The sequence below is a fragment of the Phalacrocorax aristotelis genome, chromosome 8, assembly GCF_949628215.1.
Source record: "Phalacrocorax aristotelis chromosome 8, bGulAri2.1, whole genome shotgun sequence".
NCBI lineage: Eukaryota > Metazoa > Chordata > Aves > Suliformes > Phalacrocoracidae > Phalacrocorax > Phalacrocorax aristotelis.
This window is the reverse complement of record NC_134283.1, coordinates 22,960,430-22,976,624: the sequence shown is the minus strand read 5'-3', so window position 1 is coordinate 22,976,624 and position 16,195 is coordinate 22,960,430. Positions and strand designations below refer to the sequence as shown.

The window sequence follows — 16,195 nt, the reverse complement described above, 5'->3', positions numbered from 1 at the left end:
TGCGCCGGGGAGGGGCGGAGCGGAGCGGAGCGGGCGCTGCGGCGGCGCCCGTGGTGCGGAGCGAGGGGCGGCGGTCGGGCAGGTAGGGCCTGAGGAGCTGCTGTGGGGGGATTGCTGGCTGCCACCGACCTTCGGGGGTTGCCTCCACGGGCGGCTGCCTCCTCTGACGGTCTCCTCCGAGGGGAGGCGGCCTGGCAGGACAGGGGGCTGGGGCGGGCGGGCGGCGCGGGGGCCACCGCTGATCTCCTCAGCCGGGGCATCGGCGAGACGCCTGTCTGCCGGCTCTGCGGCGGCTCCCGCAGGGCTGCCGGCATCCGCTGTGTCCCCGCCTCTCCTTGAGCGCTTGAGACCGGGTGGTGTCAGGGCAGACGCGCCACCGCCGCTGCGCCGAGCCCTCCGGCCCCCCTGGAGCCCTCTGTCCCTCCTCCAGCGATTCGCTGGGGTTCCTGTGAGAAATTATCGTCCTTCTGCGCCGGAGCAGGCCGCTGGGAGCTTGGCCCGCTAGAGAACTGCGTTGTGCTCCATTGGCAGAGGACAGCGTTATGTACCCGTTAGGATATAACGGAGGTGCTCACCTCCAAACTGGCACCCACCACTGGTGTGCATACGATGGTGTGGTTGCTTGCGGGGAAGGTTTCCAGGCGTCCCTGGAGCTGACCCTGCTTTGAGCAGGGAGATTGGATAAAGTGATATTCAGAGGTCATTTCCAAACTCAGCCATTCTGTGATCCTATGATTTAATCACCCTGAATGTTTTTAAGTGTTAGCAATCCTCCCCCTCCCCTGTGTCCCTGGTAAGGCAGGTGTAATTTCTTAATATGTTCAGTATGCCGGTGAACTCAGTATTTTAAAAACACATGTTTTTAAAGAACAAGTAACTTGAACTCAAGCTCTAGAAATCAGGGAGGTTGGAGAGAGGAAGTTTGGGTTTGGACCAGCACCATTTGGGGAAGATGGATGGTTAAACTGAGGAGTCCATGAGAGTAGTCATCAGTGTGGTGAGACCCTTTCAGGAGATGGAAGCAGTGATCCTGGTGTTATTGCTTGAGCTGACACCATGTAAGAGCCTTGGTTGTTGTTTCTTCAGACTGCACCAAGGCCTCGCCGCTTTCCCTTACGCTTGCTTTGGACAGCTGTGACTTGCAGTTTCAAGATGGAAGCTACACTAATGGCTAGCCAGATCCGGCAACGATTTATTGACTTCTTCAAGGAAAACGAGCACACCTATGTGCACTCATCTTCTACAATCCCCCTGGATGACCCCACGCTGCTCTTTGCTAATGCTGGTATGAATCAGGTAGGATTCCCACTCTAATACTTTGGTCCTTGTGAACATATCCTGTAGCAGTTGAAACCTGTGAAGGTGTTTGCAGAGCTGTTTGTGTGGAAAATTATTGTTGTTTTCTCTATCTTCCTTCTGGTCATAAAGAGGTGGTTGGTGTGTCTGCTGGAGTCCTCTGTGCTCTGGCAAAATTGGCAAGAGCACTGGGAAAGGTTCCTGCGTCTGCTGGGCTGACTGTACAGCAATGGGAGCGCTGCCAGTCTCCCTTCCTTGACCCTTTGTACCTCAGCTAGTCCTGGCACAAATGACTAACGGCATCTTTAAAGAGTGGTTGGGGTTGGGCTACTGAAAGGGCTCTGGTAGAGATCAGCACACAGTTTTCACTGACTTTTCTTCTGGTCAGCTGGGAATCTGGCTATTTCCAGTCCCTTTAGAAGTCCTGGGATTTGGTAGGCTTCAGGAACACGCGCATGAGTAGGAGTGCTAAGTTATAGGAATTGCTGCAGCCTCCTCGCATGCAGGAGACAGCAGGCTTGTTGTTTCTGAAAGCTGCCTTGGGTACATCCAGGCTAGTGGTATCATGATATAGATAACACTGTTGCTTGCAACATTGAAAACAGGCTTTTAGTGCTTTTCTTGATTGCCCTTTTTCTTTCCTCTCAGTTCAAGCCCATCTTCCTCAATACTATTGACCCCTCGCACCCGCTCGCTAAACTGAACAGAGCCACCAACACTCAGAAGTGCATCCGAGCAGGGGGCAAGCACAATGACCTGGACGACGTCGGGAAAGATGTCTACCACCACACCTTCTTTGAGATGTTGGGGTCCTGGTCCTTTGGGGATTATTTCAAGGTAATATAGGCTAGGTGCAGCTCTCAATCTCTTGCACAAAGTTACCTGTCTCTATGAACTCAGCAGAGTAATTGCCAAGAGGAAGGACAATATCTTGGCACAAAGTGGTTCCTAAGGCGCGTGTGGCTCCTTTGGAATAAATGAGCTTGGAAGCTGCCTGGAACTTGCAGATGTCTTGACATTATTTAAGGTTTACAAAGCTGATTATATTAACTCTGTCAGTTTGGAGTCTTCAGACAGGTTTTAGTGGCTGTCCTGGAGCTGTGGGGAGTTGCATGTGCTGTTCAACTATAACTGACCTCAAACAGAGGTGATTATAAAGTAGCAACATGCTTTCCCAAGTGTCTTGCTAGTGTAGAATTCATATTCGCAAAGGTGATGTTAAGGATACAGGATAACAGCAGAATTCAAAGGCTTTTTTGGGGCAGCACACGTGCTAGGAGTTAACTTGGCTGCATCTGGAAAGCCATATGAGATGTTTCTTGTGCCCTGTTCCCTGTATATACTGGTTTGCCTATTTCTTATGCAAAAAGTCTGAAAGTGTTTGGCTGTTTCTTTGTAGAGAGCTGCTGATACCTACAATAGCCAGTACTATGTATGTGCAGGTGCTGCATGTTGAAGAGAAACTCTGCATTCACTTGTTGGCCTCATCTTTCCTTCTGCAGGAACTTGCTTGTAAACTGGCACTGGACCTTCTCACCAAGGAGTTTGGCATCCCTGTTGAAAGACTCTATGTCACTTACTTTGGTGGAAATGAGGCTGCAGGACTGCAACCAGACCTGGAGTGCAAGCAGATATGGTTGAATTTGGGGTAAGGCCTTCAAGAGAGGAAAGTGCATGTTTTGAGGAGCGATAGTCATTCAGAGAACGATGGCATGTGTTATGTGGCAGAGCACATATAACAGGAGGTTTTGGGAAAATGGAAGTGTCGCAAATAATGTTTGCAGGGTGGTGGAGCTGCAAAGCCAAAGGGAAGTACTGGTATTGGGTAGAAGAGACAGAGAGCTTTTGTTTCAAAAATCTCTTGTGTAAGCTTAAGAACATAAGAAGTGTCCTGCTGGGTCAGATTAATGCTCTGTCTAGCCCAATGTGCTGCCTCTGACACCAGCTGAGAAGACGCTCTTCAGAGAAAGCAGGCAAGCCTGACTGTGGCCTGCACTCTGTTTTCCTCCTCACCTCCCAGCATCCATAGTCACTGCATTAGTTTGTTAGAGCGTGATCCACCTTTTCCCTTTAGCCTCTGTTTGGGGCCCTGCTCCTTCAGAGTATGTCTGATTCTGTTTTGAACCTGTTGCATTTTTCTAAATCTCAGTTGTAATCTCCCATCCAGCCTTGCCCTCTCCAAAATGAAGAGTCCTAATCTTTTCTATACTATCTGTGTAAGGCAGATGTTCCACCCCTAGGTAGTTTTTGTTGCTCTCCTCTATACGTTTGTTACTTCTACCTCACCCTCCTGGAGGTGAGGAAGCGAGAACTGCACTCAACACTCAAGCTGTGGGTAGGCCAAAGCTTGATGTAGCGATGAAGTGATGCCTTTGGTCTTGTGGCTGTAGTCCCCTCTGAAACCTGCCACTGGCCTTGTGACACACCTCTACACTGTGGGACCAAACCCACCTCATGGGTATTAATGTTGGAGACCCACCTGTTGTCTTGTTGGTGACTTCGCTGAGGTGTTGTGAAGGCCTCTGCCTCCATCTGGGGCCAGTGCCAGCTGTTGATGCTCGCCTGATCCTCCTCACCAGGGAACCTGGGTGGTAGGATCCTGAAAGTTAGGCTCTTGGATTGATCTGTCTCAGGACCCTGATGATTCATCTGCTCACCCAGGGAATTAGTGAGCTGAGATTTCTCTGGAATAGTCCTTGGTTGAGGGAATTCTTGCCTGCTGTGAGTCTCTGTTGCTCAATAAGAGTTTCTTGTTACAGCCTGGCTCAGGGAAGGATTCTGCCTGGCAGTATGAAGGATAACTTCTGGGAAATGGGAGACACAGGCCCCTGTGGCCCTTGCAGTGAGATCCACTATGACCGTATCGGGGACAGAGATGCTTCCCACCTGGTCAATCAGGACGACCCCAATGTACTGGAGATCTGGAATCTGGTGTTCATACAGTTCAACAGGTGAGCCAGACATGTTTCCCTCCCCAGGCTGCTCCAGCTCAGTGTGGGAGGTTGCTTGGTTTGTATACTCTTTTAACTGCCCCTGGCTTGCTCGCCATTCCCTCTTGTCCAGGAGCTGTGCACTTTGTGATGCTCTGTCCTCTGACCCACCTGTACAGAAAAGGTCTGTCACACTGGCTTTGGGGACAGACTGGAAGTATTTTCTCAGTTCATCTGCCAGTAGTTCAGTAGGGAGTAAGTGGCATCCCGCTCTGGGTCTAAGTTGTTCTTGAGGGTCTTGTTAACTATATTTTGTCAAAGTTGTCCTTTGTGTGGCCTGTGTATGAGCCTGTGTCATAAATCTGATTGGATGAAATCTCATGGAGATGGGGCTGCCTCTGCAAAGCCTCCATCTGTAACAGCTCATCTTTCTTTTTGTGGCTGGACAGGGAAGCTGATGGGACACTGAAACCTCTTCCTAAGAAAAGTATTGATACTGGTATGGGCCTGGAGAGGCTGGTCTCTGTGCTGCAGAACAAGATGTCCAACTATGACACCGACCTTTTCCTTCCTTACTTTGAAGCCATCCAGAAGGTACAAAGTGGGGAGTCTGGGTCTGGGCCTGACCCAGCTGCATCCATTGCCTGAATCCCTGGGGAGATGCATGGGGCTGGTCAGACAGGGCAGTTACATCTGCAGGTCTCTGCTTTCCCAGCTGCTGCAAGCCCTGCAGGTTTGTACTTTGCTGAGGGTAGGAACACAGGCTGGCACAGTAATTGCTGCCATGGGGCATGTTTCCAGGGCAAAACATGGGACAATGAGCAGTGCAGCTTTCCCAGGTGTTTCCTGTGAACTGTCCTATTGACGCACTCCTTGGCTCTCTCCAAGAGGGAAATGCCTTGCTGTCCCTTATGGCCAAGGGCCATCTTTTGCCATGTGGTAGAGAGCATGTGGTGCTGATGACTCAGAATCAGAGTTTGTCCTTCAGCCTCCCACCTGGAACATGCTGATCTGTAGAAAATCCCCTGAGAGAGGAGATCTTTGCTATAAACCATGACAGTCACTTGCAGAACCTGTGTGCTGTTGCTGCATCTTCCTGGGTGGGGCCTTGTTAGCAGTGCTGGGAACTCTGTGTGCAAGTCCAAGCCTCTGTGGAAGGGGCAGAGCTTCCTGGCTGCGGATCATATTGGAAAAAGAATGCAGGGGAAAGAGCCCAGGCTCCTGCTGTCCCTGAGAGGGATGAGGTACAGAGCTCCAGAGCTGGAATTAGAGGGCTGCCTTTTTTTGATGTTAAAGCCACTGGCTGGACACAGCCCATGTGTCCTTGTCTGGTTTCCTGCAGTGTGGTGGGAGCCTGGCTGTAGAGACTGTGTCCATGGTCACAGGCTTACACCATGTGCAAGTACTGCTTTGTTATAGTGTTGTCTTTCTCTTGGGTGTGGACAAAAACACCGCAAAAGAGGGAAGATGGGACCCCCTCCCATGTGACAGAATTTAAAGTTTCTTGGCTGGGCAGGTTATGCCAGGCCAGAGTCTATGGCTGCAGGCACTGGGATGGGGCTGGCTTCTGAGGTGCTTCCCTGTTGTTCTGCTGTGTGGCTGTTCCCTGCTGTCTGTAATCCTCCCCTTTGCCCACCACCTTCTCCCTGCACAGGGCACAGGCGCCAGGCCGTACATGGGGCGGGTCGGTGCTGAGGATGCCGATGGTATAGACATGGCCTACCGTGTGCTGGCTGACCATGCCAGGACCATCACGCTGGCCCTTTCTGATGGGGGCAGACCTGACAACACTGGCAGAGGGTAAGAAGGTAGCTGCCACAATCCTGCTCCCATTCTCTTCAGCACGTCTTCCCTGCGGGGTCTGGGATCTCACGTGTCTCTGGGACATCTTTGAATTCATCATTAAAGTAGTGGATAGCAGAGTGTTTGCTCAGTATATTTGACGCTTGAACTCCTGTAGCAAGGTCTGCCCAAAAAGCCAAGACACACAGGTCTAAGGGTTCTTGTGAGTACCAGTCCTACTGTGTCAGCCCCCAAAAAGGATCACTGTGGGCAGACAGGCACAAAACCCTGCTTGGTGCAGTACTGCTGTCAAAAAAAGCAAGTTTGGGCTGGGGGGGGCTGCGTTGTGGGTGCCACTGGACTCACAGGACTGACTCTTAACCACACAGTGAGTCTGAGTCACAGAGCTGGGACCTGGCACCTCACCTCTGGCTTGCTGCTGGTGTGAGCAGCTACCTGAGAGAAAATGCAGGGAGAGAAACCTGGGTTATTGGTCCTGGGAGTGGGTGCTGGCAGGTGGATGCTGGTGGATCCCCTGAGAACAGCTCAGAGGTGTAACATTTGCATGAGGGGCTCTGCTATTCCCTAGGTATGTGCTGAGGCGGATTCTCCGACGGGCTGTGCGCTACTCCCATGAAAAGCTCAATGCCCCCAAGGGTTTCTTTGCTACTCTGGTTGATGTGGTGGTCCAGTCACTGGTAAGTTCTTCTGCTCCACTGTATCTACTGAGGTCTTCCTCTGCTGAAGTTTGCAGATCACCATGCTGAGGGACTAATCTTCTTGGGTCTGCAGGGAGATGCCTTTCCTGAGCTGAAGAAGGACCCAGATATGGTGAAGGACATTATCAATGAAGAAGAGGATCAGTTCCTGAAAACACTCAGCAGGGGACGTCGCATTCTGGACAGGAAGATCCAGAGCCTGGGAGACAGTAAAACCATCCCTGGTAAGGCCGTGACTTCCATCTGGATGCGCTAAAAGGCATTTATCATCGGGGTCTGAGTTAGGGCACAGCTGGGCTGGGAACTGAGAGGTGTTGGAAGGTGTGATGGGATGGAATTGGAGTCCAAAGACTGTTGCTCAGATGTGGGTCACCCCTCTCTCTGGGCTGTGTTCACTTGCTTAGGTTTCTGAGCTGCCCAGAAACAACATGATAGTGTGATCTCTGCGCTGTCAGCAAGGAGCCTTTTTGAGGTTCAGCAGGCCTGTTCCCTGTCCTGCAATAGCACTGAGCCAGTTGGGTGGGACAGAGCCAGTCAGAGAGCAGGGAAAGGAGCAGTGTCTCACAGTACAGGAGTGCCAACTGCTCTGCTTTTTCTCTGGAGGTGATACTGCCTGGCTGCTGTATGACACCTACGGTTTTCCTGTTGATCTCACTGGGCTAATTGCAGAGGAGAAGGGCCTTGTTGTGGACATGGAGGCCTTTGAAGAAGAGCGGAAAAATGCACAGGTAGGTAACAGCTCCAGGGGGAGCTGGTCTGAGAGTGGGCACGGAGAATTCCCTTCCTTGTAGTTTGCAGTCATGAGTCTGGTCCTTTCTTACCGGGTCTGCTCACATGCCGCATGCCCCAGTGCCCTCTGGGAAAGACCAGGTTCTTTGTTACAACAGCACTGCAGTTGTAGGACATGTTTGTTCTGTGAGCTGGGGCTCGTTTTGCTCACTAATGCTGTGAGGTCTGGGGCCTTGAGCTCAGCCTTCAGACAGAGTTGGTGGAATGCTGGGGGCACCTCCCCACTGTCCTGTTCTGGTTAGGGAAGTTCGGGACTTCCCTGTCCAGTGTCCAGGCGTGTCTGCAGCTTGGGTGCCTCTCCCAGCAGTTTGCTGCAGCAGCAGAGAGTGGCATTGACAAGCTGGCTGGCTACTTGCCTTGCCCTTGCTGGGCTCCGACCTGCTGTTGATAGGGCTGGGAACAGCCTGCTCTGAAGTCAGAAAAGATGGGAGCATGCCAGCTGCTGGCACATGGCTTCCCAGAGCAAAGCTCTGAACTGAGTTGCTCTCAGGGATTTGAGGTGTGCGATGAGGCTGGTGTACACAGACCAGTGCTTGGGTGGGTTTTCTCAAACATTGTTGCTTGCTGTTGACAGCTCAAATCCCAAGGGAAGGGTGCTGGTGGAGAGGACCTACTCATGTTGGACATCTATGCCATCGAAGAGCTAAGGGCCCAAGGACTGGAGGTGACTGACGACTCGCCAAAATATAGCTATGCTTCAGATCAGAGTGGTGTCTATGGTATGAAAAAACCATTCTCAGAATCATCCTCTGCTGCCAAACCTTCCCTAGCATGTACCTCAGCAAGATCCCCTCTAGGGTCACCTTTCCTGGGACACGGAGGTGGGTTTGGGAATGTGCACAAGTGAATTGCCTACTTTTAACAAATTGAGCAGGGTAAGAGAAGGCAGACTGTTCAAGGGCTGCTGTGCTCTTCAGGTCTGTTGTTGCCAACTTAAGGGAATTTCTGTTCCCTGCAGCTTTGTGTCTCCACACTCTTATGTTTGTGTTTCCTAGCTGCTTCTTTGCCAGTGCCACCAGAGACTGGTTTCTGCTTGGTCTGTTAGAGAGTCCTTGGCCCACTTTTTTTGGCTCTTGCTGCTAGTTTTTCAATTTGTTGGAGATTCAGGAGGCCCCAGGCAGCATATGTGGCTGACTTTTACTGTATAGGTGTGGAAGGAGGTGACAGTCCCTGCCTTGGAGATCACCGAATGAAATTCCCTTCAATCCAACTAACTATTGCCCTAGTTCTTTCTCCTTACCCCCTGCAACTGTAGCTGTCATGAACTCCTGGAGTAGCTGGGAAGTGTTGCTATTAAGTTCTGCTCCTACAAAGTTTTCCTGTTTTACTGATACTGTCTGTCATCCGGTGACAGATTTTGGGAGCCTCGTGGCCACAGTGAAAGCCATCCGCAGGGAGAAGAAGTTTGTGGAGGAGGTATCCACTGGCCAGGAGTGTGGGATAGTGCTGGACCAGACCTGCTTCTACGCCGAGCAGGGTGGGCAGATCTATGACGAGGGCTACATGGTCAAGGACGACGACGGCAGGGAGGATGTGAGTGGGCCTGAGAGTCTTTTGCTAGACTCAGTCTGACCCAGGGCCTGGGCGTGTGTGTGCAGAGAAGGAGAAGGGGCCAAGTAAGATCCAGCGATTTCCTGTCCACGGCAGGTGTCAGGCATTGCACAGGTTTCCTTTTCAGGCATGCAGCATGGCACAGTTGTGCTGGAGTTTGTTCCCCTTCCTTCTTGGGGAACCAAGCTCTGTGCTGCAGCATCGGGCTGCCAGCAGAACATGAGTACCTGTTGGGGTGGTGCTGGGATTGCTGTGCAGGACAGTGCTTTTGAGCCATGATGGGGAGCTGAATTGGGGAACAATTTCAGCTCTGCTGTGCCCTGTAACCATGCCCCATCTTCCTTCTCTTCTCTGCTTTGTGGCCCTGTGTGCTGTGCTTGGGGACACTTAGCTTTCTTGTATTGCATTTACCGGTCTGGCTCTCAGCTAAGACCATTCCAGCTGCAGCTCAGACTTCTGGCTGGACTGTCTGTCTCCCCTTGGCCTCTCACCCTGCTCACTGGGTACATTTCCCTCTTTGTACAGAAAACAGAATTCACGGTGAAGAACGTGCAGGTCCGTGGAGGCTATGTGCTTCACATAGGAACTCTATATGGAAGCTTGAAAGTAGGAGATCAGGTCCACCTGTCTATCGATGAGGTAAGTTAAGACATGGCATAACAGATGTCCTCATCTCTTTTCCCTGGATTTTGTCTCCTTCCTTTCCATCGATACCACTTGGGTGGCCTCAAGTTTGGGGCCTGCTCTCCCCGTGGCACACGATGCCAGCAAGCAGTGTGGCCCTTCCAGTCTGTGTGACTCAAGGCCTCTCCTGCCTGGCACTGGGCTTTCTCCTATCACGAGGCAGATAACACCCTGCTGGCTCAGAGCCATGCTCTCTGGGTTTTGCTGACCAGCAGCAGAAGCACATTTTGGGTCACAGCTGGGAGGTGGAGCAGGTACAGTGCCCCACTGTGTTGTAGTTGACAGTGGAGAGCCTGGGCCATCTGCTCCACTCCAGATATTGCTCCAGTGGGCTCAGCCTGCTGAGCAAATGCTGGGTTGAGCCTCATCTGCAAAATGCATTTCCCTTCCCTATAATGGCAGCATCTTTGGAGCAAGAGGGAAGGCTCTCATCTTGCAGTACTTTTCCTTGTTGAGTGTCTGTGACCTGGTTTGTCCTTGGCCTCTCTCCAGATAGGCCTAACAAGGGGACTGCCAGGGAAAAGTCATGCACAAATTTTAAGGGAACATCCTGCTCCCTTAGCTGTGGCTCCAAGGCAGGAAGTGTGCTAAGTTCTTTCTGGTCTCCTGAACTAGTTTAGGTTTCTGTTGGAGCAGCATGTTAACCTCCACTTCTGCTGCTAGAGGCGATCTTGACTCCGCAGTGTGGGACCCCATCTAACAATGGCTTCTTCCACCAGGCTAGGCGGAGGCCAGTCATGAGCAACCACACAGCCACCCACATCCTCAACTTCGCCCTGCGCTCAGTGTTGGGGGAAGCTGACCAGAGAGGGTCGCTGGTCGCACCGGACAGGCTGCGGTTCGACTTCACAGCCAAGGGAGCCTTGTCTACCCAGGAAATCAAGAAAGTCGAAGGGATCGCCAACCAGATGATTGAGGAGGCAAAGGTGGTATGGCTGACGGGTTGGATATACTTGGGGAAAAAAAAATACCTTGAGTCAAGTTTTTGGATGATCTGGAGTGCTGGAAGTTTGGCCCAGTGGGAGTCTTCTGAGCTGCTAATGCAGTACGGTGCACAGGTTGGCATCACAGAGTATTTTGAATGGTAAGAAGACTCCATGTGGATTGCTCCGTTCATTGGTACCGAGCCCTCTCTAGGCTTGGAGTGTTTCTATGCCTGCTGTAGTATCACATTAGCTACAAGAGCTGAGAAGGTTGGCATAGTAGTTTTGCAGGCCTGGCTGGATTTACAGTGTAGACCCAGATGCTTCAATGATGTGTCCTTAACAGTGAGAGAGTTGCTCTCTCTGGTGCCAGCCCTGTGTTAGACCCCGAGAGGACCCTGTGCTCTGCTCAGGAGTCTGTGGTTAGAAACCATTTGAATGTACAGGAGCATGGTGGGTCTGAGCAGGCAGTGGTATCAGGAATTTTGAAGATGGGACATCTGACAATGACTTTAGGATCCCTGCAGCTCAACAAATGCCAGCACAGGTGAGACACATAATTTCCCTTTTAGGATCTTCTGGAGGAAGTCAGGATTCCCTGGGAATGCAGGCCCTCAGTCACAGCAGACAGGACCAGCTCTTACCACCATCCCTTTCCTGTCCTCTGCAGACTGTATACACCAGGGACTGCCCTCTCGCAGCAGCCAAAGCTATCCAAGGACTGCGGGCAGTCTTTGACGAGACCTACCCTGATCCTGTCCGTGTGGTCTCGATTGGCATCCCCGTGGAGGAGCTGCTGACTGACCCCTCTGGCCCTGCAGGCTCCATCACTTCTGTTGAGTTCTGTGGAGGGACGTGAGTATCTGGAGAGGCCAGGGAAGGCAGCAGGGTGGCTGGAAAGGAGTCCCTGGGGAGTCTGAGCTCTGTTGTGAGTGCTGAGGGCATATGCTGGGCATGATGAGGGCAGAGCTGGAGGTGGTGGTGATGATGCACCTTTGTGTTCCCAGTCCTGAGTCAAGCTGCATTTCAAATCAGCCTTTGCAGGCAGAGAATTGCCATACATTTGCCTATATGCTGTCCCTGCCCACACGCATAGTCTCTGATGGTGCTGGGAGCTTAGCCCTTGCCACCCTTTCCTCATTCATTTGCTTTTAGTGGCTAGGTTGGCTTTTCTGCCTGTCTCCACGCTTGGATCTCCCTGGTGGGGTGGTTTTCTTGTTTCCATGCTGATTCCTGCTGAGATGAGAGGCAAACTTCTAACTCTGTCTTGTCTTCTGGGCTCTTTCCAAAGGCATTTGCAGAACTCCAGCCATGCTGGCCCCTTTGTGATTGTTTCAGAAGAAGCAATTGCTAAAGGCATCCGGAGGATAGTTGCAGTCACCGGCGCCGAAGCTCGGAAGGTGAGGGGAGGCAGGAGAGATCCTATAAAATGCATGCCCTGTGGGAAACCATTGGCATGTGCATGCACAGATATTAAACCTGTGCCAAGGTCCTTTTCATTTATGTTTGCCCAGCGTCCCTCAGCACCAAGGAGAATTGGTGTGAGTGCCTGAGGGACTTGTGGCTTGGGCTCCACCAGTGCAGAGCAGAGAAGGGTGCTGCTGTTAGCAAAGGCTGTGCTGGAGGCCCCTGGATGTGCTACAGCCAGAGGGGGGAGCTGTGAGGGAAGTGGGGGAAGCCTTGGCTGTAGCTGTTGTGTTAAGAAGGGCCTGGAGTGGGTCCTCAAGGTGGCTGTGGGTTTAGCTCAGGTTGCTTTGCAGGAAGGGCCGCTGATCTAGAGCTCTCGGCAGCTGGCAAGATCAGCAGGAGTTGTGCAGCCTGAAAATCCAGTCCTGTGCTGCAGGAGGCAGGTGACTCTGGTCCTGGGCTAGCCTGGGCCAGTGCTTCCTAGAGTGGGAGAAGGGGCTTGGGGAAGAGATGGTTTTCTCTTTTTGGAGGATCTTGTCATTCCTTCTGGCAAAAAAAGAGTCTGGGGGCCTGTCTGCCAGCATCACACCCAGTTTCTGGTCAAGTGCTGCCTGTTTTGGCTCTGCTGCTTCCAAAGGAGTTGCTGAACTCCATCTGGGGGCTGCAGTATTCTTCACCCCTTCTCATGGTGGTGGCCTAGAGCCCAGCCTGCTAAAGCTCCCTGCATGACTTCACTTGGATTTTGTTCTGCTAGGCCCTCAGGAAAGTTGACAGCCTCAGGAAACTGTTGTCAGCCCTGGAGGCCAAGGTGAAGGTCCAGACAGCTCCCAACAAGGATGTGCAGAAGGAGATTGCGGATCTCAGTGAGGTGAGGATGGTAGCAGTGCGCTGCCTTCCCAAAGTGAGTGGGACCTTGATTTCCAGCACTGAGTGGTATGCATGAGGCCCAGGTTCAGCTTCCTGCTCCTGTTTGAACAGAGGTGCTAGCCCTGCATCCTGTGGGTGCTACAGCTGGCACCTCATGCCTGAGCTGTCGGGCACTGGGAGAGGAAGGGAGGTTTGTGAGTGTGGTACAGCATCCCCTGCCTCCTGACGTAGTCTCTAGTACCTCTAACCCTCTCCACCCACTTCTATTTTGCAGACACTGGCCACTGCTGTTATCCCACAGTGGCAGAAAGATGAACTGAGAGAGGCTGTTAAAGCACTGAAGAAAGTTATGGATGACCTGGACCGAGCAAGCAAAGCTGACATCCAGAAACGAGTGAGCCCTGGGTGGGAATGAAAGGCAGTGTGGGAAGGCTGCAGGGACTCCCTTGAGAGCCCCACCTGTGTCCAGTGTGGAAGGAAGCTAATCTGTGGGGATGCCCCTCGCTCTGTTCAGCCTTCTAGCCTCCCTGCTCCCTCCCAGGGAATGGCTACCTCCATGCCTGTTCCTTGGGATGAAGCACTGGCAGCATATCTTGGAAGGTGGGGTTTTCCTGCCCTAACGGTTCCCCTGGGCACATGGTATGGGTGGTGTGTGTTGGTTTTTTTTCTTTTTTTCCTCCTGGATCCTGTTGGATTTTCCTGGAGGAAGAATCACGCACAGCACTGCTGCTGCCTTGCAGGCCACACACCCACCTGCCAACATGTTTTGTTCCTGGCTTGCTCTGGGCTGTACCATGGGTCTTGGGGCACCTTGGGGGCCTCTGCACCTGTAGGGAAGCTCTACCCGGGTGGTTCTTGTGTTCATATGCAATGTATGCACTCTGGTGTCTGACCACCATTGTCCTCAGGTGCTGGAGAAGACCAAGCAAGTCATTGAGAGTCACCCTAACCAGCCATTGGTCATCATGGAAATGGAAAATGGAGCCTCAGCAAAGGTATGGCAAGGCCTGGTCTCCTTGACAACCTTCCTTGTGCCTGAGGAGCAGCTGGGTGGTCATCTGGGGAGGTGATGCTGTCTCTCTTTGCCACCTGCCAGCCCTCAGCAGCAGCTAGTGAAGAGGGGAGGACCGCTGCAATGCTCTCTGTGTCCCACCTCCTAGCCTAACCACATGGGTTTGGAGGGGCGGGGGGGTCCTGACCATTTGCTGAGCACCCAGACCTTGTGGTGGATAGGGACCCTGATAGAAATCACGTTGTGTCCCAGATAAGACTCATCCAGGAGCAGTCACAACACTAAAATGCAGGTTAAGGAACTCTGAACAGCAGCTCTGCCAAGCCACAGAAGTCATGATGCTTGTGGCCATTGCACATCAGCTCTGGGAATGGTGTCCTGGGCTGCGTGTGTGGGCAAGGCTCTGCCAGAGAGCTGCTCCCCAGCTCCTGAGCTCTGTCTGCTGCAGCAAGGTTCAAATTCTTCTCTGGCCAGGGCTAAAACTGTTCCATCCCTCCTCCATGCACAAGTTAAGTTTCTCTCTGAGAAATTTCAGTTGTGAATAAAAGCTCCCTTGTGCATGCTGGGCCACAGTGCTGAGCCCAGCAAGCGCCAGGCAGCGGGGGCTGATCATGCCCTAAGGTTGGGCCAGTCAGGTTTTAATGCTCGATTTAAATTTTCACTCTGGGAGTCTCGGAGCTGACCCTGCTTACAGACGCCTGCTCGCTCTCTGTGGCTGTCCCCATCTCCGCAACGCCAGTGCTCCTGCTTGCAGCACGTGCCAACACAATGTTCTTCCTAGCAGAAGGGTGCATCCAAGGGATGGTGGTGCCAGCAGCCCGGGGAGCTGCATATTCCCTATCCAGCTAGAGCAGCACCCCTTTGCTCGCTGGAGGGCCTCCTCCGAGAGTGGTGTGCTACATTGTACTGTCTGCGCGAGCAAAGGATGACAGTCTCCTTGGGAATAACAGGATGTGTGGCAGTCTCCCTGGTTTCTCCAGTGTGCCTGCTGTGTCTGATAACCCTTGCAGGTTCGTCACACTGCAGTTGAGTCCTCCCGACTTGCTGCACAACAGCTGGGAGCTCACATTGCAGGGCAGAGTGTTTTGTCCTCCAGCCAGTACACTCAGGCAAAGGTTCACTTGCTTTGGGGCTGCATAGCCACTAATTCTGCCAGTTCCCAGATAACTGAAGGTGGGGAAATAAAAGCAGCTCCTCACTCCTGCCTCCTTGCAGCTGTGAGGCGGCACAGCCAGGACTTGTGTCCCATGCAAGGCTTCTGCACAGCTGGGGATGTGAAGATGGCTCGTGTTTGGAGAAGGAGCGCTGCAGGATGCTGCTGGCTGGTTTAACACAAGTCCAGATCCCTGAGGGCTCCATGGGTGCTGCAGAGGCTGGAGCTGGGCTGGTTGCGAGGTGGGGGAAGGTGTGCTGCAATGACTTTGTTGTCCTACAGGCTCTGAACGAATCTCTCAAGCTCTTCAAGGCTTACTCCCCCCAGACTGCCACCATGCTCTTTGCTGTAGATAACGAAGCTGGCAGAATCACCTGCCTGTGTCAAGTACCTCAGGTAACACCAAATCTGTGCAGCTGCCTTTTTCTGAGTGTCAGTGGAGGATCTGCAGCCTCCAGGCTGTAACTATTAATACTACAGGGCCAAAACTCATTTGGGTTGGCAAGAGCTGTGACCCTTGTGCTTTGGGTTATTATCAGGCTGTAGAGGGGTTAAAGAGGCATTGTGCTCTGCAAACGGGAGGGGGAAGAGCCAGGATTCTGCAGTTGTAGGCATGGGGCGAGACAGCCTGCTCATACCTGCTGGCCTTGTTCTCTAGATGTACTGGGGAGGGCTTTGTCCTCTTGTACCATCGTCATGGACCCTCTTCCCTTGCCATTGGCTCGGTTGAGGTCAAGCTGCCTCTATTTTTGTTTCTTTTCCTACCCAGGAGACCGCAAACAAGGGCCTGAAGGCCAGCCAGTGGGTGCAGGAGGTGTCTGCCTTGATGGACGGCAAAGGTGGGGGGAAGGATGTCTCTGCACAAGCGACAGGCAAAAACGTGGGCTGCCTGCAGGAAGCCCTGAAACTGGCCACGGACTTTGCCAGGCTCCGGCTGGGCGAGCTGAAGAACTGATTGGGGGGGGGGTGGGGGTGTCACACCGCCCTCCCGCCCGTCCGTCCCCAGCCTGCTGCTGAGCCACCACCCGCCCTTCCTACGAATAAAGGCTGCCTGCCCTGCGCGTTGCCCCCTGGGCTCTGCT

The 16,195-nt window shown here is 52.7% G+C and overlaps 1 protein-coding gene across 1 annotated transcript; it reads left to right on the top strand.

Annotated features, from left to right (window-relative positions):
- On the top strand, positions 1-16,172 carry AARS1 (alanyl-tRNA synthetase 1). The gene is made up of 21 exons (XM_075101857.1): positions 1-82; positions 1,087-1,296; positions 1,945-2,133; positions 2,799-2,944; positions 4,056-4,247; positions 4,676-4,820; positions 5,881-6,026; positions 6,598-6,706; positions 6,801-6,951; positions 7,331-7,455; positions 8,091-8,235; positions 8,871-9,049; positions 9,593-9,706; positions 10,471-10,677; positions 11,345-11,529; positions 11,966-12,074; positions 12,836-12,949; positions 13,223-13,342; positions 13,857-13,943; positions 15,396-15,509; positions 15,883-16,172. Exons 2-21 carry the CDS (start codon positions 1,153-1,155, stop codon positions 16,066-16,068), a joined length of 2,907 nt encoding a protein of 968 aa, XP_074957958.1. The 5' UTR covers positions 1-82; positions 1,087-1,152; the 3' UTR covers positions 16,069-16,172.
- Positions 16,173-16,195: the final 23 nt, after the last annotated feature.